Below are 19,101 nucleotides of genomic sequence, written 5' to 3' on the forward strand. Positions count from 1 at the left end.
TAAGATAAGGAATTTCATTACTTATTACTTTACTTCTAAGGTACTCTCTAAAACCCATGCAAATGTACCAATAGTTCTTTATGTAGTCAACAGTCCTTCAGAAAGAAATGGCCAGTCAGGATAAATATCACTTCACAATGCATGTCACTATCCTTGCCTTTGCTCTGATCAAGATACAACCAGTTTTATTTTGTTTTATTAAAGCTATGAACAGCTGATGCTATTCAAAAGTTGTTAGAAATGGTTCAAAAACAGCTTACCTCCAAATACAATATTTAGGAATAAAATGTTGTGCTGAACCTTTTTTCACAGGAGCATTAAAATGCAATTTCTGCCCGATTTTGGAGGTTCCTCAGCTGAACTATGCATAACACAGATAAGTACATTTGTATTATGGAAATGTGTATGATTTACAAAACTGTAAGCAAACTGGATTTTCACCTTTGTAGCTGAGCCAGTTAGCATAAGTCAGCATTTATCTTGGCATTTTGGCTTTGTGGAGAAGTGTGAATGCTTTTCACAGCTCTCTCATTTAACCCCTCGTTGCTCACTAGCAGCTCAACACAGAGTCACAATATTCCACACACACAGAGTAAAGAGTGGTGATGAGAGAGCTGGTGGACTGGCCACTAGGAGGCCTGCAGAAAGAAGTCAAAGAGCTTTTTCTGGTCTTTTTCAATGTTTCCTATTAGCATCATTAGATGTTTCAACAGATTGGTTTACAATGGTTGAAAGACCAGATACACTCGTACCATCTCAGTGTCAATGCAATGCAGAGAAAGGTCCATCCAAATACTGTCTGCTAACTTGTGATCCATTGTTGGAGAGGCTGATAAATTGTGCAGAAGCAGGTGGGCTGCAGTCAGTAATGGTGTATATACAACGTGCACCTTTTTAACAGTAAGTGTCGCCTGTACGTTACATTTCAACAAAATGACACAAAAAAAATCACTTAGCCATGGAAAGAATTTTTTTTAAACTTTATTCGTAGTCGTATAGCAAAGCAAACATCAAATTATGAAGGCATAAGTTCATCTGATATCAGTATGGCACCACTTAAAGTGACTAATCAGCCTTTCAGAACAGAATGAATGAAATATATATTTTTGCTTCATCAACAAAAAAGTCTCGAACGCAAGAAAAAATACAAGGATTTTTTTTTTTATCACTCATTACCTTATATATTAATTAATTCATTCAAAGCGACACATAGTATTTGCATTTGCACCACCACCATTTTTTTGTGATCATGTAGGATGTGTTATGTCAAATAAGGCAGATTTTCAGGAACACAGGGACAGTCTAGTTAAAATATTGAGAGCTAGTGTGTGGTTAAAAAAATTGCTGGCATGCATTAGGGTAAACACTGAGAAAACCATCCCGCAAACACGCTGATGCGGTAGATGCTGTCGTTTTTTTTTAACATATGTGAGCCAAGTGAGCCGTTTTTTGAAGGTTGAAAGTGATCGGTGGCCCAGTGAGACATAATAGATGCTGATGTGAAAAGACGTTAGAGAGGTTTCGTAGTGCAGCTTGGTGTTCAAAGCAGAATACAGCGAAAATGTGAACCTCTTTGCGAGCGTAAGCATGACGATGGAATACCGTACGGCCAAACGACACATGAATCCGAACTCGAACTTCGTTTGCAGGAGAAAATGAACAGTCCGCTCACACTCTGCCTATTTACGTTAAACTTGGTTTGACTGCTCAGTCACATCAGTGCAAGATGAAATTATCGTATTATAACGTATTAAGCCAACGATCTGCCTGGCCATTCAAATCTATGCATTTATACAAACTTGGCGAACAAGAAATGCAGTAATATCAGATGCAAACCCAAGGGTAACACGTTCCTTGAAGCCTGCTACATAACCATGCCATAAACATGTCATATGCTGTAATAAGTTGTGTTGGCAGAAAAATTCTGTTAACTGTCATGACATATGCTTTAAAGTTTGATGCCAGCTTAGTTCACATGCTATGTGTAGTTACCATAAACATTTTGGCATCTGTCGTAATAGGAACATGACACTGTTATAACAACACATGACAGCATATGTCATCTGACATAACATGTTATAGCATGGTTCAAGTAGACCGATCCAAGAACTAAAATATGCCACTTATAACTCAGAGCGTGCCATTCGCATGCTAATGCAGGTGATAAGTTGCTTTCGTTTTACCATTGGCCAGACGTAAACATGAATGTGGATCCTTACATGTCACATTATCGTTAATCATTGAATAAAACAAAGACTTTCAAATAAACCCACTGTTACTGTCATTTTCAATTCAAACCCAAAGCATCAATCATTGAGAAACATTTCTATGGCGAGTCTGTATAACCTATCGTTCTAACTAATTAACTAAACTTCTTTAAATCCAGCACCAGAATGCCCAGAAGATCAGAAATGACCAAGCAGCAATTCAGTGAGGTAAAACATTGACCCCTGCCAAGCTCTATAAACCCTTCATCCTCTATGATATGTTCAAATACACTTTTCTAATTCGTCTGCAATTCATAAGTTTCAATAAATGTTAGCCCCATCAAAAGGGAAAAGGAAAGCAAGAAAGTAAAAGGGAAGAAGAAGGAGGATGGTGGACAGATGGGAATCTTCCTCGCTCCATGTTTTTTGGGTAGACTCCACTGTGTGGGAAACTAGAGTGGTGTGATGTTCGCCTTCACACAGTTTGCCGGTGCGTGTACCTACGAGGCTGATTGTCATCTCATTCCTTCTTGGGATCATTCTTATCAGTTGAACCATCTGAAAGACAAAATAAACCAGTAGAATCTCAACTGGAAGAAGTATATTCTCAAAAATAAAGGTTCCTACATACGAGCTGTGAATTACTAAGATAAGGAAATAGACAAGAAAGCTGCTGTTGTTCTCAAAATAAGGCACTGACCACCCTAGAGTCCAGACCTCAACAACATTACTGAATGTGGGATAATTTGGATGGTGAGAAGCAGACAATGCAACCAACTTCTAAGACTGGACTTTATCCACACTTCAAATATCTCCAATTTCATGGAAAGACAAAGTGAATCTCCTGAAAAAAGAATGAAACCTGTAATAAAGGCAGAGTGCACACACTAAATAATGAAAAATGTGATTGTGTTTAGTTGCTGAGGCTTCTGTCTAATTATTTTGTTAAGTATGTTTTGTGCTGTTTTTCTTGATGCTGTAAAATAAATACCAGCCATTTTTGACTGGCAATGAATTAAGTGAAGGGTGGTTCCTGTTTTTTGAACAGCAGCCAGCTGCACCAGCTAAACGTAAGTTCGATCATAAGTTGAAAGTAGTTAGTTTAAAACTAGTGACACACAGGATTTCGGTTGCACCACAGACACTTACGGTACATCTTAACTAGTAGAGTGTAAAGTGATCGTAGATCAAAACACTGACACCGTACTCTCTGCAGCCAATCAGTAAAATGAAACAGCTCAGTTCCCTCTTTTTAAGCCACATTTACTTTGCTTAAGGTGTGTCGGTCGTATTAGCTATAATTAAAAAATTACAATATAATATAGTTTTATAATAAAGTGGTGTTTTCAAAAGTGGTGTCCATCTCTTGTATGTGTGTTTATTCTGTTCTGCTGCTACATTTTTTCTGATGTTCGAACTGGGCACAATATTTTAACGGCACCTTACCAATGTATGATCTGAAATGTTAGCGAAGCTACAGCTAATGTAATTGTAATTTGAATATGCTGAATAACAAAAATGGTAATGTTAGCTATGATAGTTATATTTTAAAAGTAATCTGTGTTATGTTTTGTATGATAACGCGGTCAGCATCACACACAACCTGAGCACTGATGGAGCTGCTCTTACTGCTCTGAATGCCATTGACTTTGGTACTTGAACATAGTCACCTACCAGGTTTTGGAATGACCCTGTAGAAAAATATCTCAGTGGCAAACACAAAGCTAGACTCAGGGCTCTGCTACTGTCTGTATTGTGCTGCAAATCTGTGGCTAGGAGGTCTGTGATCTTTTCTGTCTTCAGTCGATGAAAACGGGTGTAATCTATCCTGCAGAAGTGGAGTCTGATACAAACTGAGACCTATCCTGTTTTCTTGCATTTTTTCCCGGTGATCATATGAACCAGCCATTTTAAGTGATTTTACAATATAACTTAAAGCTACAATGAAACTATGTTACTTGGTGCAACCAGTTAAATCCTAGTAGCTTGTAAACTTGAACATAGTGGCAGTTTACATTCAAACTAGCAGTGGGGGAGGAAGTACACAAATCATGTACTTGAGTTAAAGTAGAGATACCCAAAGTAAAATATTACTCCAGTAAAAGTAGAAGTTCCTCCATTTAGACCTCCACTTGAGTAAAAGTACAAAAGTATTTGCCTTCAAATGTACTTAAGTACCAAAAGTAAAAGTACTAAAAGATTAATTATGACTTTAATGTCTTATTATCATTTTTGTAAGACTCTTGATTCATAAACTAATTTTAGGTTGAAAATCCTCCAGTGTCTCTCTCGGTAAACCAGTCTTTTAATAGAACGTCATTAATTAGTGACGCTGACGTCTATTAAAATGATCATGAGCACAAAACACTGAAGGCAAAAAGTTTTCATCAGGTAGAACCGAGTGGCTCTGAAATCACTTTTTATAAACAAGCAAAGTTTCACTTTAAGATTTATTTACAACTTACTTACAAGTTTAAGTTTAATAAAAACTTGTCTTAAACTCAGGATCACAAATGACTATATTGATCTGTAGGCCTCTGTTCATAAACATAAACCAGCCCAAACTAATTTACTATAAAATGAAATGGTGTTTATATAAATTCAGAAAAAAGCTGTGTCAGTCACGACTGCATATGTTTTCTATTTACTCAAAGTTCGGTTAGTTCATCATTTACGTTGAACAGACTCTCCCAAAATTTTATGCTGCTGCGCTGATGTTGAACCGTGTGCTGCACTGGGTCGGTATGACCAACAGGTCAAAACAAGCTCTAAACAAAGTGACCGCTGTGCCCTGATTGGTGCACTTGCTTCCCGCTTCTTCTGTTTTGACATGTTACGTTTTAATACACACAGAACCCAAAAAGAATGACAGATTTCTCAAAATGTGAAAGTAAAAAGTCACCCAAAATGGAAATACTTCAGTAAAGTACAGATACAGGAAAAAAGTACTTAAGTACAGTAACAAATTACATTTACTTAGTTACTGTCCACCACTGCAAATTAGGCTACGATCATATTTCCATTCAGCTGGTGCAACTGGCTGCTGTACAGTACTGTACATTACCAACAAAACATGGTTAAAGAAAACAAATTAATTCATAGAACTTCATGAAGGAAGGAAATGTATCACATTGCCCAAAATCTATAGCTTCATAAGGAATAGAGGACCATCGATGCTCTAAAGACAATGAGGAATTTTAATCTTGCCAGCTTTTAGAAGGATGAAGCACTAAAATGAGTGAATCTATTGCAGATAGATTTGCTGATGCCTAAAGAAGGACTTAATCAAAACAAACAAACAAGACAAAACTGGAAAAACTGTAAGTTCACTAATAGTCTACTTTCTCAGACCATATTTTATTGCAGAAATTATGTAGCGTGCACTCCATTTCTATTGGGCCATCCATCATGAAACGTTTGCTCTGTGTAAACAGGAGCTGAACTTTTCAAATAGCAAAAGTTCAAAAAAGTTGTTTGATATGACAGTGACGATGTATTGATGTAGTGTATAATGGATTGCAGATTATTTAGATCTTACTATGTTTAAGGTGCAGAAACATGTTTGATTGACTGAACTATTATCAGACGCATTACAATTGAGAGAAGACTAAACTATGCAGAGCTTTGGGCCAAACAAATCCACACCCACCAGATGAACCTTCAGAATGACAGACAAGCAGTTTGAACAGAAGATGTTCAGGCTGTAAGGGAAAGCAAATATATCGGCACAGTCTGGCACCCAGACTATAAATAGTAGGTGCTCTGTGAGAGCAGTTGTCCATCAAACTCCAAAACATATTGTCAGATTGTTAGACAGAAAAACGGATATATAGACAGATAGATACATGGGGGTAGAACTGAATGATGAATGCCACAGAGCCAGTTACTATGTCTTATTTATTCGTGTAGCAATGTTAGTTTAATAAATTTACCTTTGGACTGACTGCTGTCTGTCTGAGTTACTTGGTTTGGTTCTGGAGGGACCTCACCCTGATGTTTCAGCTCCACTATTGAGAAAGAAAGGGAGAAGAAGAGAAAAAAAGAGGGAGAAGATGAGGAATGAAGAAGAAGCAGAAGAAGAAACAAAAGTAGACAGAGAAAAATAAGAAGAGGAGAAAGGAGAAGAAAAAGATGATGATGAAGAAAAAGATAAAGATGATGATGATGATGATGATGATGAAACAAGAAGAAAAAGATGACAAAGAAGATGAAACAGAAGAAGAAGAGACAGCAGAAGATGGTGAAGCAGAATAAGAAGAAGAAGAAGAAGAAGAAGAAGAAAATGATTGAGGTGAAGATGAAACAAGAATAGAAGAAGAGAAGAAGTAACAGAAGAAAGGGAAGAAAGACAAAAGTTAACATTATGCTGCTGTTAGAGGAACAGAAAGTTAGGGACCACTGGGTGGACAATGCCTCTAACGTTGCCTCTCGAACTTTTCCTCTTACAGAGAATATGCTGAGAATGCTATCGGCTGTGCCTGGAGCAATGAAGACTCACAAAGAGCACTTCAGCCGTATTTAACATGTGTTTACAGAATAACAAAAGGTTGTGTAAAGCCCTGATGGTACAAAACACAAAGTAGACTGCATGCAATATAAATGTAAACATGCAAAATTAAACAAATTAACGAAAGAGCATAAAACCACACTGTAAAATCAAACATCTCCACCAAGTCTCCACCAATTTGGAGTAACTCTTAAAAAAAAAATAGATTTTTACTTTGAACGTAACCCCTGCATTTTAGAAGCTGACCAATATTAGAAGTGTAAGCTAGTTGACTAGACATGGCAAAGGCAAATGCTGTCATGCTGTCAATCCTTCGTCTCTCCAGCTTTGTAGAGGATCCATTGTTTGGTCTGGAGATGAATGAATTCCACCACATTCAAATGAGGGGATGCTTGGGATATATCTGCCTCATTTCTGGAGATGTATGAGCATGTTTCACTTCTCTTTTTGATCCCACAGAATCTGGACACTGGTCTCCTCCCTCTCAGTGGTCCACCTTTTACTCGTCTTTTCAGATTTGAACTTTGTTTTGATGTTTATATGAAGCAAAGAATCCAACATGCATATCTGATCTGATTATGTCTGATTATTTGCTCACTGGCCACTTTATTAGAAACGCCTTATAGTTCCACCTTGCTGATGTTCAGTTACAGGCTTGTTGGTGCATAATGTGTTTCAACCACGTTCTGGTCCTTCATCAGTGGTCAGGTTCTGGCCGCAGACCTGATCTTAGGTGGACACTTTTAAAGCCAACATTTTTAAAGCCAACACAAGTTTGCCTGGGTGGTTTATAACAACCAAGGACGTGAGTTAATTTAGAGAACGGAAATTATTCAAGCAGTGGAAGCTGAAGTCCAAGGAATTTTACTTTAAATCAAGATTCTTGTGGTGAAATGTCCAAGTTTGCCCAAAGGGCCAATATATTAAGAAAATTCATTTTGCGAATTCTTCATGCCTCTGAATAATCTGTTCTACTATGCCACGTACACCGCATGTTAGTGGGTTGTAGAGTTGAAATGGGTGTTTTACAGCAGTGAGACAAACCAAAACGTGCACTGCAGTGCTTCTTCAGGAGCAAGAATGAGAAAACTTGGTCTACAGCCTCTAAAATGGGTCGCTCCTTGTTGACTGCAGTCATATTTACTAGAACTTTAACAGATAAAAGAGTCAAATAAGTAAAACAGTTTAACTGCCTTGATATCGGTTACACTCCCTGTACAGAACTCATTGACTATTAACTGTATTCATAATTCACAAAAAGGCATCTTCTGAAATGAAGCAGATAATTTCTGTGGAACTGTGGTCTTTCTCAGAATGAGCACCATATGTTACACCAAGCCATTTGCCAACGATCAAGTCCTCTGCCTTGTTTTCTCTCCTAATCATGAGCAGAGAACCTGATAAAATAGGCTGTGTATTGTTCACTAGATTCTAATTTGGATCAAAAAGCCTAGAGCAGTGCTTTGTCTTTTTCATTAATATTGCAATAATGTATAGCTATATAACCATGCAATAAACATGCCAAAGCAGATCTTGTATGCTGTCACAAGTTATCATGACATACTATGTCAAGCAGTAGTGTAATAATACCAGTACTGTTAATTCTCATGACGTATGACATAATGTTTGATGCTGTGATGGCTAAGTAGAGTACACTTCATAAGCAATCATAAGCTTTTATGACATTAAATATTATGGAATCAGTCATGACAGTTACCAGTAATGGTGATACGATACTGTTATACTACTAAACAAGACATGCCATGACAACTCAGCACGTGGCAACTGCCAAGACATGTTCACAGTATGGTTCTGCCAATGTTATGCAGCAGGGTTGCCTCATTTTCCAATCAGCCAATCCTGTAGCAGCAGCTCAATGCATGAAATCAAGATCTTGATTTCATTTTCAAATCAAACATCAGAATGAAGGACCATGACCATGGCTTGGTTGTTGGTGCCAGATGGGGAGTTTAAGAATTTCAGAAACTGCTGATCTGGGAAAGTCACACACAACAATCTCTAGTGAAAAAAACATCCAGTGAGCGACATTTCTGTGTGGCCAGAACTGGTCAAGCTGCCGGGAAGGCTACAAGGACTCGAATAACCACTGTTTACAACAGTGGTCATCAGAAAAGCATTTCTACATATCGCGACGTGAGGTGGATGGGCTACAACAGCAGAAGAAAACATTGGATTCCACTCTGGTCAGCCAAGCACAGGAATTCAAAGCTACAGTGTGAGGCTAAAGGTCACCTTGTCTGCAGGTCAGACTTTGGGGTAAACTGCATGAAGTTTTGGACTCCACTGGCTTTGTATCAGTAATTCAAGCTGCTGCTGGTGGTGTAATAGCAAAAGAGCATTTGAATGCCACAGTGTATCTAAGTAGAACACTTGTAGGCAGATATGGATGTAGCAGGACAAGAAGTTCGCAACATGAATGTACAACCCAGAATATCTAAGGAATGTTTCCAGCACCTTGTTGAATCCATGCCTGAAATAATGCAAGTGGCTGGTCATTGTATGATAACATCTGGCTACAGTGACCTATTTGTCATTAAATTAAAGTATGCCAATACAAGGATACAATGATCTCCTGGTTTTTGGCCAACCAGAAAATATCGATATACTATAATCTTTATATCTGTAGACTTGCATGCCTTCAAATTGTTTCCATTCTGAAATGCTGCATTTGTATGATTTGAATGACCACATAATCTAAAATGTAGTGTTTCCTGACAGGTTTTTTTTTCTTCCTCACATCAGAAAATGTCCCACTTTCTGATCGTCTGGCTGTTAGCTGGAGGCGAATGGCATTTATTTACACATGAATGAACAAATGTCACTGTTTTTGCTCTTGAAGGAGCACATAACAGTTCCAGCATCATGCATCTAAAAAGAAAGACCTCTATCTCAAACAGGGCAAATTTGAAAAGACATATAATATCAAGATTGTGATAAAATAACACACACACACACACACACACACACACACACACACACACACACACAGGTCTCACCTTTAGCATTGCTGACTTCATCCTCATTAGCGACAGGAGGTGGATTTTTCTCTCCATCTTCAATGCCTGGAATTGAGAGCAACAACACATGCTTATAAATATACCCTAATGTGCCATATAAGCAGTAGAACATGAGAGGGGAGCATGTTATCATGAAGTAACATCACAGCTGTAATTTGGTCACATGCATGGGCGATGCCATTTTGCGATAACACATGACCTCGAGTGTTCTACTGCTTTTATACAACACTTTGTCACGATTGGCCCCTCCCAGTCCTGTCCATGTGCGTTTTTGTTTTGGTTTTGTAACTCCGCCCCTGATTGTTTGCACCTGTCCCTTGTTTTCCCTGTGTACTTTAGCCCTGCATTTGCCCCTTGTGTTTGCCGGTCTTTGTTTGAATCTCTGTGTTGTTTGAAGTGTTTGATTCTTGTTTGAGGCTCTGATCCTTTTTGTCATGTCTGTCCCCCAATCTCTACGTGTTGGCTATATGAACCTGGACTGTCTTGACTATGACCCTGGATTTGCCCTTAATATATTCTCGCTTATCTCAGCGTATGCGTCCGCCTCATCGCTCCTCGTTACACAGTTAAATAAAATAAGAAATTCATAAATTGGGCCGTGAACGTGGATGTATGTTAGGAATTCCTTCCACGAAATTATAGTTCCTTAACAAGCAGCTTGCTGCTACATCAGAGTAAAGAGCTCCACTCAATCGCTGCACAGCTGGCAGTTTCTCCAGCTCCTTACATTAAACAGCTTTTTTGCAGCTTTTTGTTTTTTATTGCGGCAGTTTTATGGCTCAGTCCAATTTGGTCAAACTCTGAAGAGACTACACATATTGGGTTCATTTCTGGCTGATTCCAGGTTGTTTAGCTACTCTTCTGTCACAGCTGCCGGCTGAAAAGCTGCTCAGTGGTGATGACAATTTGGAAATTTAGTGTGGTCTCATCTTCAGAGTCTCATCAAATTGGCTATCGGTCAAATGTGATCTTAAAAGTACCCATTTTCTGTTTGTGCACAAAGTAAGAAGTAAAAACGTTCAAATGGCTTGAGCGTCTCCTACAGCTGTCAAACTCGCTACTTAGCAACGGCGTCTTAGCAGAGTTATGCAGTGTTTATGAATTTAATGGCGAAATATCAGCACATTTAGAACTCCTCTCAATCAATCAGCTTGCGTGGCCGGAACTAACTGTTGTACAAACAACTGTCTACATGGGGTGTAAAAATAACAGAGACAACACAAGAAATACTTATTCTTATTGTTTTTAATGAGAATCACCTACTATACATTGCAAACTCTCAAATGATGATTCTTAAAGTTCTTTAGTAGACAGTGGTTCTATACAGAACTATAAACACTCATGCATGCATGAATGGTTCTTTGAATGGTGAAATTGTGGGTCAGATTGATAGAGAATGTGCTGTGTTTGGCTCTATAGGGAATCTTTTTGAAAAGGGTTCCAAATAGCACCAAAAGGGTCCTGCTACTGTTTATGCTAATGTTAATCCTGTAACAATAAAATAAGACTTTTTTGTGCTATATAGAACTGTTTTCTCTATGAAACCATATACCATACATTCTCCCTCAACCTGATCCAATTTAAATAAAGAACCATTTATGCATGCATAAGATAACCATTGGCCACCTACAGAGAACCATTGTCTTTCCTTAAGAATCCCTGAAGAACCATTCTTTTTAAGAGTATAGGCTCACAGTTACTGACTGTAGCCCATGTGTTGCTGCACAATTTATCAGGCCCCCTCTACCCTCTCCACTAATGAAAAGGGACCACTGCTGTGTCCAAAAGAGAGGAGAGAGAACCCTGGAGGATCTGACAAGATTCAGTATTGAGGAGTTGCTTTGTATTCTCGAGTTTCATTAGGCACTATGGGAAGAAGACTGTTGCTGTTAGATGTTTCTTTACTCATCTTCATCAAGGGAGCCAATAATTATGAAGTTGACTGTATATGGTAGGTGTACTTGATAAAATAGCCAATGACTTCTTCAAAGCCCCAAAGCTCTATGACTTATTATAGTGTCCTCCTCAATAAAATCCACTATGTTGAATAACCTCTTACAGTGTCCATTATTTTCCAGCTGCTTTAACAGCATAGCTGTTAATTTCACACTTTAGGTGTTAATTCAATACTGGGGATTTTGCTGTGTGGAGATACAGCACCGTTCACCGTGTCACTGAGACTAAAGTGGAGCTCGAAATAAAAATGAATTAGACTCAGTCAACACGCAATGCAGATGAAAATAACTCTACTGGAATCTTTACACCGACAGAATAAAGGTACTCTACAGGTACATTTTTGCTCAAGGATATTATAAACATATAAATGGACCCTCATAGGTAAATAAATAGATTTTGAAAATGTGTCTTGGGTGCCTAAGACTTTTGCACTGTACTGTACATCTGCAAAGAAATGCACATTTCTGTCTTTCCAATTAGGTCATTTTCGCTTCTGACAAATGCCAAAAAGGCCCGTATCCCCATTTCATTAATGCTGTATAACCTCCCTTTATAAAGCATTCATGAGCCATCTTTAAATAAATGAAACGACAGATCATTTTATTGAAAGCCCAATCTGCAGAGACTACCTGCTGTTTTCACGATCGCAACATGCATCAGCTGAAATGATTTAAAGAAATTCGGTTGATTGCTGAGCGCATGTTAGGAGTGACAACTGGCTGATTGTGATCGTCCACCCCTAGCAACTATGTTGGTTTTTATGTGTCACAGTTAATACACAGTTAATCACACGTTAATAAATGATTAGTCCAATAAATGAGTAAAACGATTAATGATTTTTTTTTCAATGTCATTAACACATTTTTCTAGTTTGACCTTAAAACCATCAGTAGTTCCATCCATAGCCCACTGTTGCTATGGCTCTGCAGCCCTTTCATTCAAATACAGCATTCAAATTACAGCCTCTTCTCACCACTGCAATACCGTAAATCACTTACAACTGTCGAAACCGAAATATTATTAATAAACAAAATACATTGCTGATGCCAGAATATCAGCAATTTCAATAACATTAGCACTTGACAATGCCATCAGGAGAGAAGTTGCATGAGATTGAGGGGGCAACAACCATAGAAGACTTGGAACATGCAGCCACTGCAAATTATGTTATTGAATTGCTGAGAGCAACAAATACATTATCTAATAAACATACTTTTTCTGATGAACCTTATGTTTGATCTAATAAGACAAATGCTATTGATTGCTATTAACTAAATTAAATAAGGCATATAAGAGTCTGTGATGAACTACTGTAATTGTTTGACAGCCCTAGAATTTATATTTATATTATTAGTCCTAAAACCATTAATATGCCTGTAATGCTATGCCTCAGCTACTTTGGACTATCAGATGCTGTTAGAAATGATTTTGACCAGAACAGATAATCTGTGAACATCTCGCTGTTGTTGTTTGTATCTCAAAAATGGTGACTTTACAGGAGAAGGAAAAGACTTACATTAACTTCAATGTAAGTCAATGGAACCAGACTTTTTTCCAAGTAATTTTGGGACATTTCTTTTGGTCCGCTCATCATGAAATTTACACACAGTGTAAAGGGCAACAGATATTTTCAGATTATACCAAAAACTGAAAAATGACAAAAAATGGAGATACAAGGTTGTGTTCCGACAGCAGCGATATGCTAGTCGCCTAAATACATTATTGCATTCTTACATCTACGTAGATGCTGCTTCATTAAGTACAAGTTTAGATACAAATTATTTATTTTTCATTAGCATCAGAAAAAAAGCAGAAAACATATTATACATAAAATGTCTCAGTAACTAAATATGATATCATACAGCTTCCATACAGCTTCCATTCTTTTCACGAGACTTCCTTTCAGTTTTTCAAAGAATCCTGCAGGGATATTTTTCCACACCTCCACAAGTTCAGTCTTTGAAATTGGTTGCATTGTCTGCTTCTCACCATTCAAGTAATTCCAAACACATTCAATGATGTTGGGGCTGTTTTGACTGGAAAGTAAACAGATATTAATTTTGCACTATATATTTGGACTGTGCATATGTGCTGACCCTCATGATGTTTCTTATGACTGAATGAGTTATGATTGATCCCTACTGAAGCTGCTAGTATATTCGAGGCTTGGCTTTCATTCTGCTGCCTGGATTCTCTCTCATTCTCTCTCTCCCTCATCGTCTCTCTGTCATCTTCCTCGCCTAATAAGCAGCGTTGATCAAAAACACAACGAGACCAGGCCTAGAAAAAAGGACGAAAGAAAGACAGAAAAAAAAAGAGAAAACATGCAGAGCTTGGAATCTCAATCGATGCAGTAGCCTCGCACCCCGCCGCTGCGCCGATATGTCGCTCAATAGAAGCAAATTGGCTGTCTCTCTAATTTGGCTCTTGCACAGATGAAAATATGAGGCCCATCATTTGGAGAGAGGGCATGAAGCGTATACAAAGGAACCTGAGCATGAGACTATATCAGAGGCCTTCAAGACTTTGAGTGAAGGCCCAGAATAACTCCAAAGAAATAAAAACGTTATCATGTGAGCAAGAAAGGAAAGCTTGCGAACAAGCTGGTTAGTTAGCGAAGGCAGGCCTACATTTTAAGTTTGGAATGAAGAATCAAAACAACAAAAACTCCCTCGCTGTCCAGATACTTCAGCACTACACTATACAAAATGGTTGGGCGGGGGTTCCTTAAACTGTCCCTTTGACCCTTTTGTTCATCATTTTAAGCATGATTCATCATAGCATATCATACGAAAGACAAATAAATTACTTTTTGAGTGAAAACACTTGGCTAGCTTAGAGACCTCAGAGACCAGAAATACGTCACAGTATGTAAAGAATATGTGTTATGGTTTCAGATTCACTCTGAATTTAAAGATCCATCCATTGAGAAATCCTTTAGGGAGATGTTTGGTCACTTTTATTTATATTTGGGTACTGTTATTATTACATTTTTACACTTTATTTGGATGGTCCACTGCAGATTCATTGTAAATGTTCAGTATACACTCACTGGCCACTTTTTATTGCTAGTAAAAGGTTGCACCCCCTTTTGACTTCAGAACTGCCTTAATTCCTCGTGCCATACTTTCAACAAGGTGTTGGAAACATTCCTCAGAGATTTTGATCCATATTGACATGATAGCATCACACAGTTGCTGCAGATTTTTCGGCTGCACATCTGTGATGCAAATCTCCCGTTCCACCACATCCCAAAGGTGCTCTATTGGATTGAGATCTGGTGACTGTGGAGGCCATTGGAGTACAGTGAACTCATTGTCATGTTCAAGAAACAAGTTTGAGATGATATGAGCTTTGTGACATGGTGCATTATCCTGCTGGAAGTAGCCATCAGAAGATGGGTACACTGTGGTCATAAAGGGATGGACAAGGTCAGCAACAATACTCAGGTAGGCTGCGGCATTTAAACGATGATCAATTGGTACTAAGGGGCCCAAAGTGTGCCAAGAAAATATCCCCCACACCATCACACCACCACCACTAGTCTGAACCGTTGATACAACGCAGGATGGATCCATGCTTTCATGTTGTTTACGCCAAATTCTGACCCTACCATCTGAGTGTCGCAGCTGAAATCGAGACCAGGCAACATTTTTCCAGTCTTCTATTGTCCAATTTCGGTGAGCCTGTGTGAATTGTAGTCTCAGTTTCCTTTTCTTCGCTGATAGGAGTGGCACCCAGTGTGGTCTTCTGCTGCTGTAGCCCATCTTCTTCAAAGTTCGACATGTTGTGCATTCAGAGATGGTATTCTGCATTCCTTGGTTGTAACAAGTGGTTATTTGAGTTACTGTTGCCTTTCTACCATCTTGAACCAGTCTGCCCATTCTCCTCTGACCTCTTACATCAACAAGGCATTTTCGTCCACACAACTGCTGCTCACTGGATATTTTCTCTTTTTTGGACCATTCTCTGTAAACCCTAGAGATGGTTGTTCATGAAAATCCCAGTAGATCAGCAGTTTCTGAAATACTCAGACCAGCCCGTCTGGCACCAACAACCATGCCACGTTCAAAGTCACTTAAATCACCTTTCTTCCCTATTCTGATGCCCGGTCTGCACTTCAGCAAGTTGTCTTGACCACCTCTGCATGCACTGAGTTGCGGCCATGTGATTGGCTGATTAGCTATTTGTGTTAACAAGCAATTGAACCTAATAAATTGTACCTAATAAAGTGGCCGGTGAGTGTATATTTAAGTAACGTTGAACTGAATACCCATTAAATGCAACTGTTTGTGAATTGAAGAACAGAGTGAAAGGGAACTAACAAAGTATACAATGAAAAAGATGGACTACAGTTTGTAACTGTAGAACTACAAAGTGCACCTATATGGTAATTGGACCTGATAAAACTTTTCACTGATAAACTTTTCAACAAGACTTTCTCAGAAAATGTTGTTGATAAAAAAAAAAAATCAACATCTTAACATTAATTTAACTGTAAGAATTACAGCTTAGCATGTAAAATTTAATTTCATATTGGTACGAATTCAAGCCTCTTTGCAGTTTATTAAAATTGCAGTGACCATTTTTATTTTACAGTAATGAAAAACTTACTTACATGCAGACATTTCACAAGTAAATATTAAATTTCAACAATCTAAAGTAAATGTTCTAGTCATTTTCTCATGTGTAAACTGAATTCCTTTGTAAAATTCATTGTGGCAGTCGTGGGCTGGAGGTTAGGGATCTGGCCCTGTGAGCGGAAGGTTGCCGGTTCGATCCCCAGGGCCGACAGTCCATGACTGAGGTGTCCTTGAGCAAGACACCTAACCCCCAACTGCTCCCTGGGCGCCGTGGATAGGGCTGCCCACTGCTCCGGGCAAGTGTGCTCACTGCCCCCTAGTGTATGTGTTCACTGGTGTGTGTTCATGTGGTGTTTCACTTCACGGATGGGTTAAATGCGGAGGTGGAATTTCACCGGTTGTGGGATCAAAAAAGTATCACTTAAATGGAAGAAAACAGGCTAAAAATATGTGCAATCAATTCAAACATATAATCAGAATCTTAACATGTCAAATTACTCTTTACTTGTTTGGATTACAAGCTCAACCTACTTTCCTTTCACAGGAGGGGGATTCGCAGAATGTGGAATTTGTCGCAGGTGGTTCAAGTTCGATGCTAGTTGAAAGTGTAAGAGGAATCGGTAAGACCTACATTTTCATTTCGTACAGCAGAAGTTTGTGGCAGTGAAAAGCCTGAAATCCTCCTTGTGTACTCCTACAACACCAGTTAGAAGGTTTGCCATGATGCTTAGTCCTAACAGATGTCATATTTTTTATATATACTGGTTAATCAGCTGACTGGGTTGACAGGTGTAATTTATTGACTGCTTGCATATGTGACCAGACTTGTTTTGGAAACATTGTAGAAAATATAATTTAACCCACATCAGTCTGCAGCCTCTTACAGGGGAAACCTCCCACCAGGGTGGTTAAGGTGTTGCTTTTTGTGAGAATGCCTTCATGCCTCACATCATGCAAATCATAAAACTCACCAATAATCCTTGTTTATAACTGCGCCAACAATAAGCCAAAGGAAGCTAATGCTGTAACTGCAGTTGCCAAATGGATATGGTGTGATGGAGCTGTCTAAACAAACCTCCATGTCTTATAGCAAAATTACAGCTTTTTGGAGTTTTACATTTACAAATCAATAATCATTTGAATAATGTATCCATTCTATACTAGACAAAAAAAGCTGTAGAGTGCTTTGATAGCCAAGATGCAGCACTTTTGACAAGCAACAAACTAACTTTTTCAGTCAGTTACTGTATATTCAGTATATTGATATCCAGTCATATTACGTATGTATATATTGACAGCTTGCTACATGCCAGAGACAACAGCATGGTGAAAGGAAGTGCAGGGATTTATTGATAAAATATATCTTTGATTTATCATTAATAAAAGGTTTTCAGCAATTATTAATTTAGAAATGATTCAAATAGAATATAGAGACTTTGTAACTAAGGCCCAGGCTGCCTTAGATAGGAAAGTTAGGCCTAATGCTTCTAGGCAAGAGGTGTCCGTGCCAGGCACTACTTAGAAGGCCTTAAGAGATGAGCAGATATGAGCTGTAAGAAATAGTCTTTTTATTAAAAGCTTTTGGTGAGGAGATAAGCAGTGAGCAGGAATGGGTCGTAACTCTTTAATAATTAAAAAAAGCCATTATGGAGAAGTCATAAAAATGGTCCTTGTCAGACAAAGCATAGAGGTGTCAAAAAGTAAATTTAACTTAGCAAATATAATGATATCCCGTGGAAACCTTAGGATGGTCGCAGAGGAGGAGTGAAGACAGCGCCCGGGGAAGGAGCACTGACCATATTCGAAAAACATTATAAAAACTGATGTAATGTGTTGAATCTTTGCATTTTGGCTATTCGGAAGCCGACTTGTCACCTGAAACTTAATAAAAGCATTTTCCTTCAAAAGAACCAATGGCTGAAATTTGGGTTTTCATCTTGTTCATTCTTGCAAGAAAATCTTTTAAACTTCTTGGCGGTATTCCTTTTTATACTCTGCAAGAACATTTTTAATCTTTTGATTAAATAAGCCTTTTTATATTAGAAAACAGATTAAATTAAAATTAGAATATTAAAAAGTTAATTAGTTGTAACATAATACTACGTCGGAGACCCAGGGTGGAGGCTGGACTGCTCTGGATCCCAACACAAGAGTCAGAATCATGGAGCTATAACAAAATGAAATGACTATTTATGAAAAAATTACTATGAAAATCTGGCAGGTTTTAATGTTGTGACAGGCTCTGCTAATGCCTGGCCCACACTACAGACTTTAAAAAATCCTATCCAATGTTGAAAACATGACAGACTCAACACATAATGACATGGTTTTCTGGTCCCCACACTACACAATCTGCCCTGCATGAAACACCATACATGGGAACAAGAGTCCTGACAAATGGCTCTGATTGACAAAACCTTGTGGGAATTTCTTGCAAACTTTGGATCTAAACAAACACGACAGATGACAGCGAGGCTATTGCTGTGCTGTCTGCACAGAAAGGCAACCAGAAGAAAGTGTAGATGAAGCCACGGCTGAAAAGAAGGGGTCAACAGAAGGGGTCAACAGGGCTTATACACAGAGAAATGCAAGCTTTAGGAGAATGCATACAGACATACAAACACACAAAATGTACATGAGGTGGATGGTTCTCGATTTAGCCCCAATGCTCACAGCTTCTTCCTTTGGCAGTTTTTAGGCATGACGTTAACGCTGCATTTTGCACCAGAGAATCGACATCTGCCCCACAGGATACTGAGTCATAAATATTGAACATGTTTACTATTTATGATTCATAATTGGGTTGGTCC

The 19,101-nt window shown here is 38.5% G+C and overlaps 1 protein-coding gene across 1 annotated transcript in view; it reads right to left on the reverse strand.

Moving 5' to 3' along the window:
* Nucleotides 1-963: 963 nt before the first annotated feature.
* The window catches only part of macrod2 (mono-ADP ribosylhydrolase 2), a 1,076,631-nt gene continuing 1,058,493 nt past the window's right edge, over nt 964-19,101 (reverse strand). Inside the window, exons 17-19 of the mRNA XM_037538560.1 lie at nt 9,732-9,797; nt 6,140-6,214; nt 964-2,765 (exon numbers count right to left, since the gene is read on the reverse strand). Coding sequence (XP_037394457.1) covers nt 2,728-2,765; nt 6,140-6,214; nt 9,732-9,797 — 179 coding nt within the window. The 3' untranslated portion in view covers nt 964-2,727. The remainder of the gene's footprint in view (nt 2,766-6,139; nt 6,215-9,731; nt 9,798-19,101) is intronic.

Source organism: Pygocentrus nattereri, chromosome 5 (genome assembly GCF_015220715.1).
Source record: "Pygocentrus nattereri isolate fPygNat1 chromosome 5, fPygNat1.pri, whole genome shotgun sequence".
In the NCBI taxonomy this organism is placed as follows: Eukaryota; Metazoa; Chordata; class Actinopteri; order Characiformes; family Serrasalmidae; genus Pygocentrus; species Pygocentrus nattereri.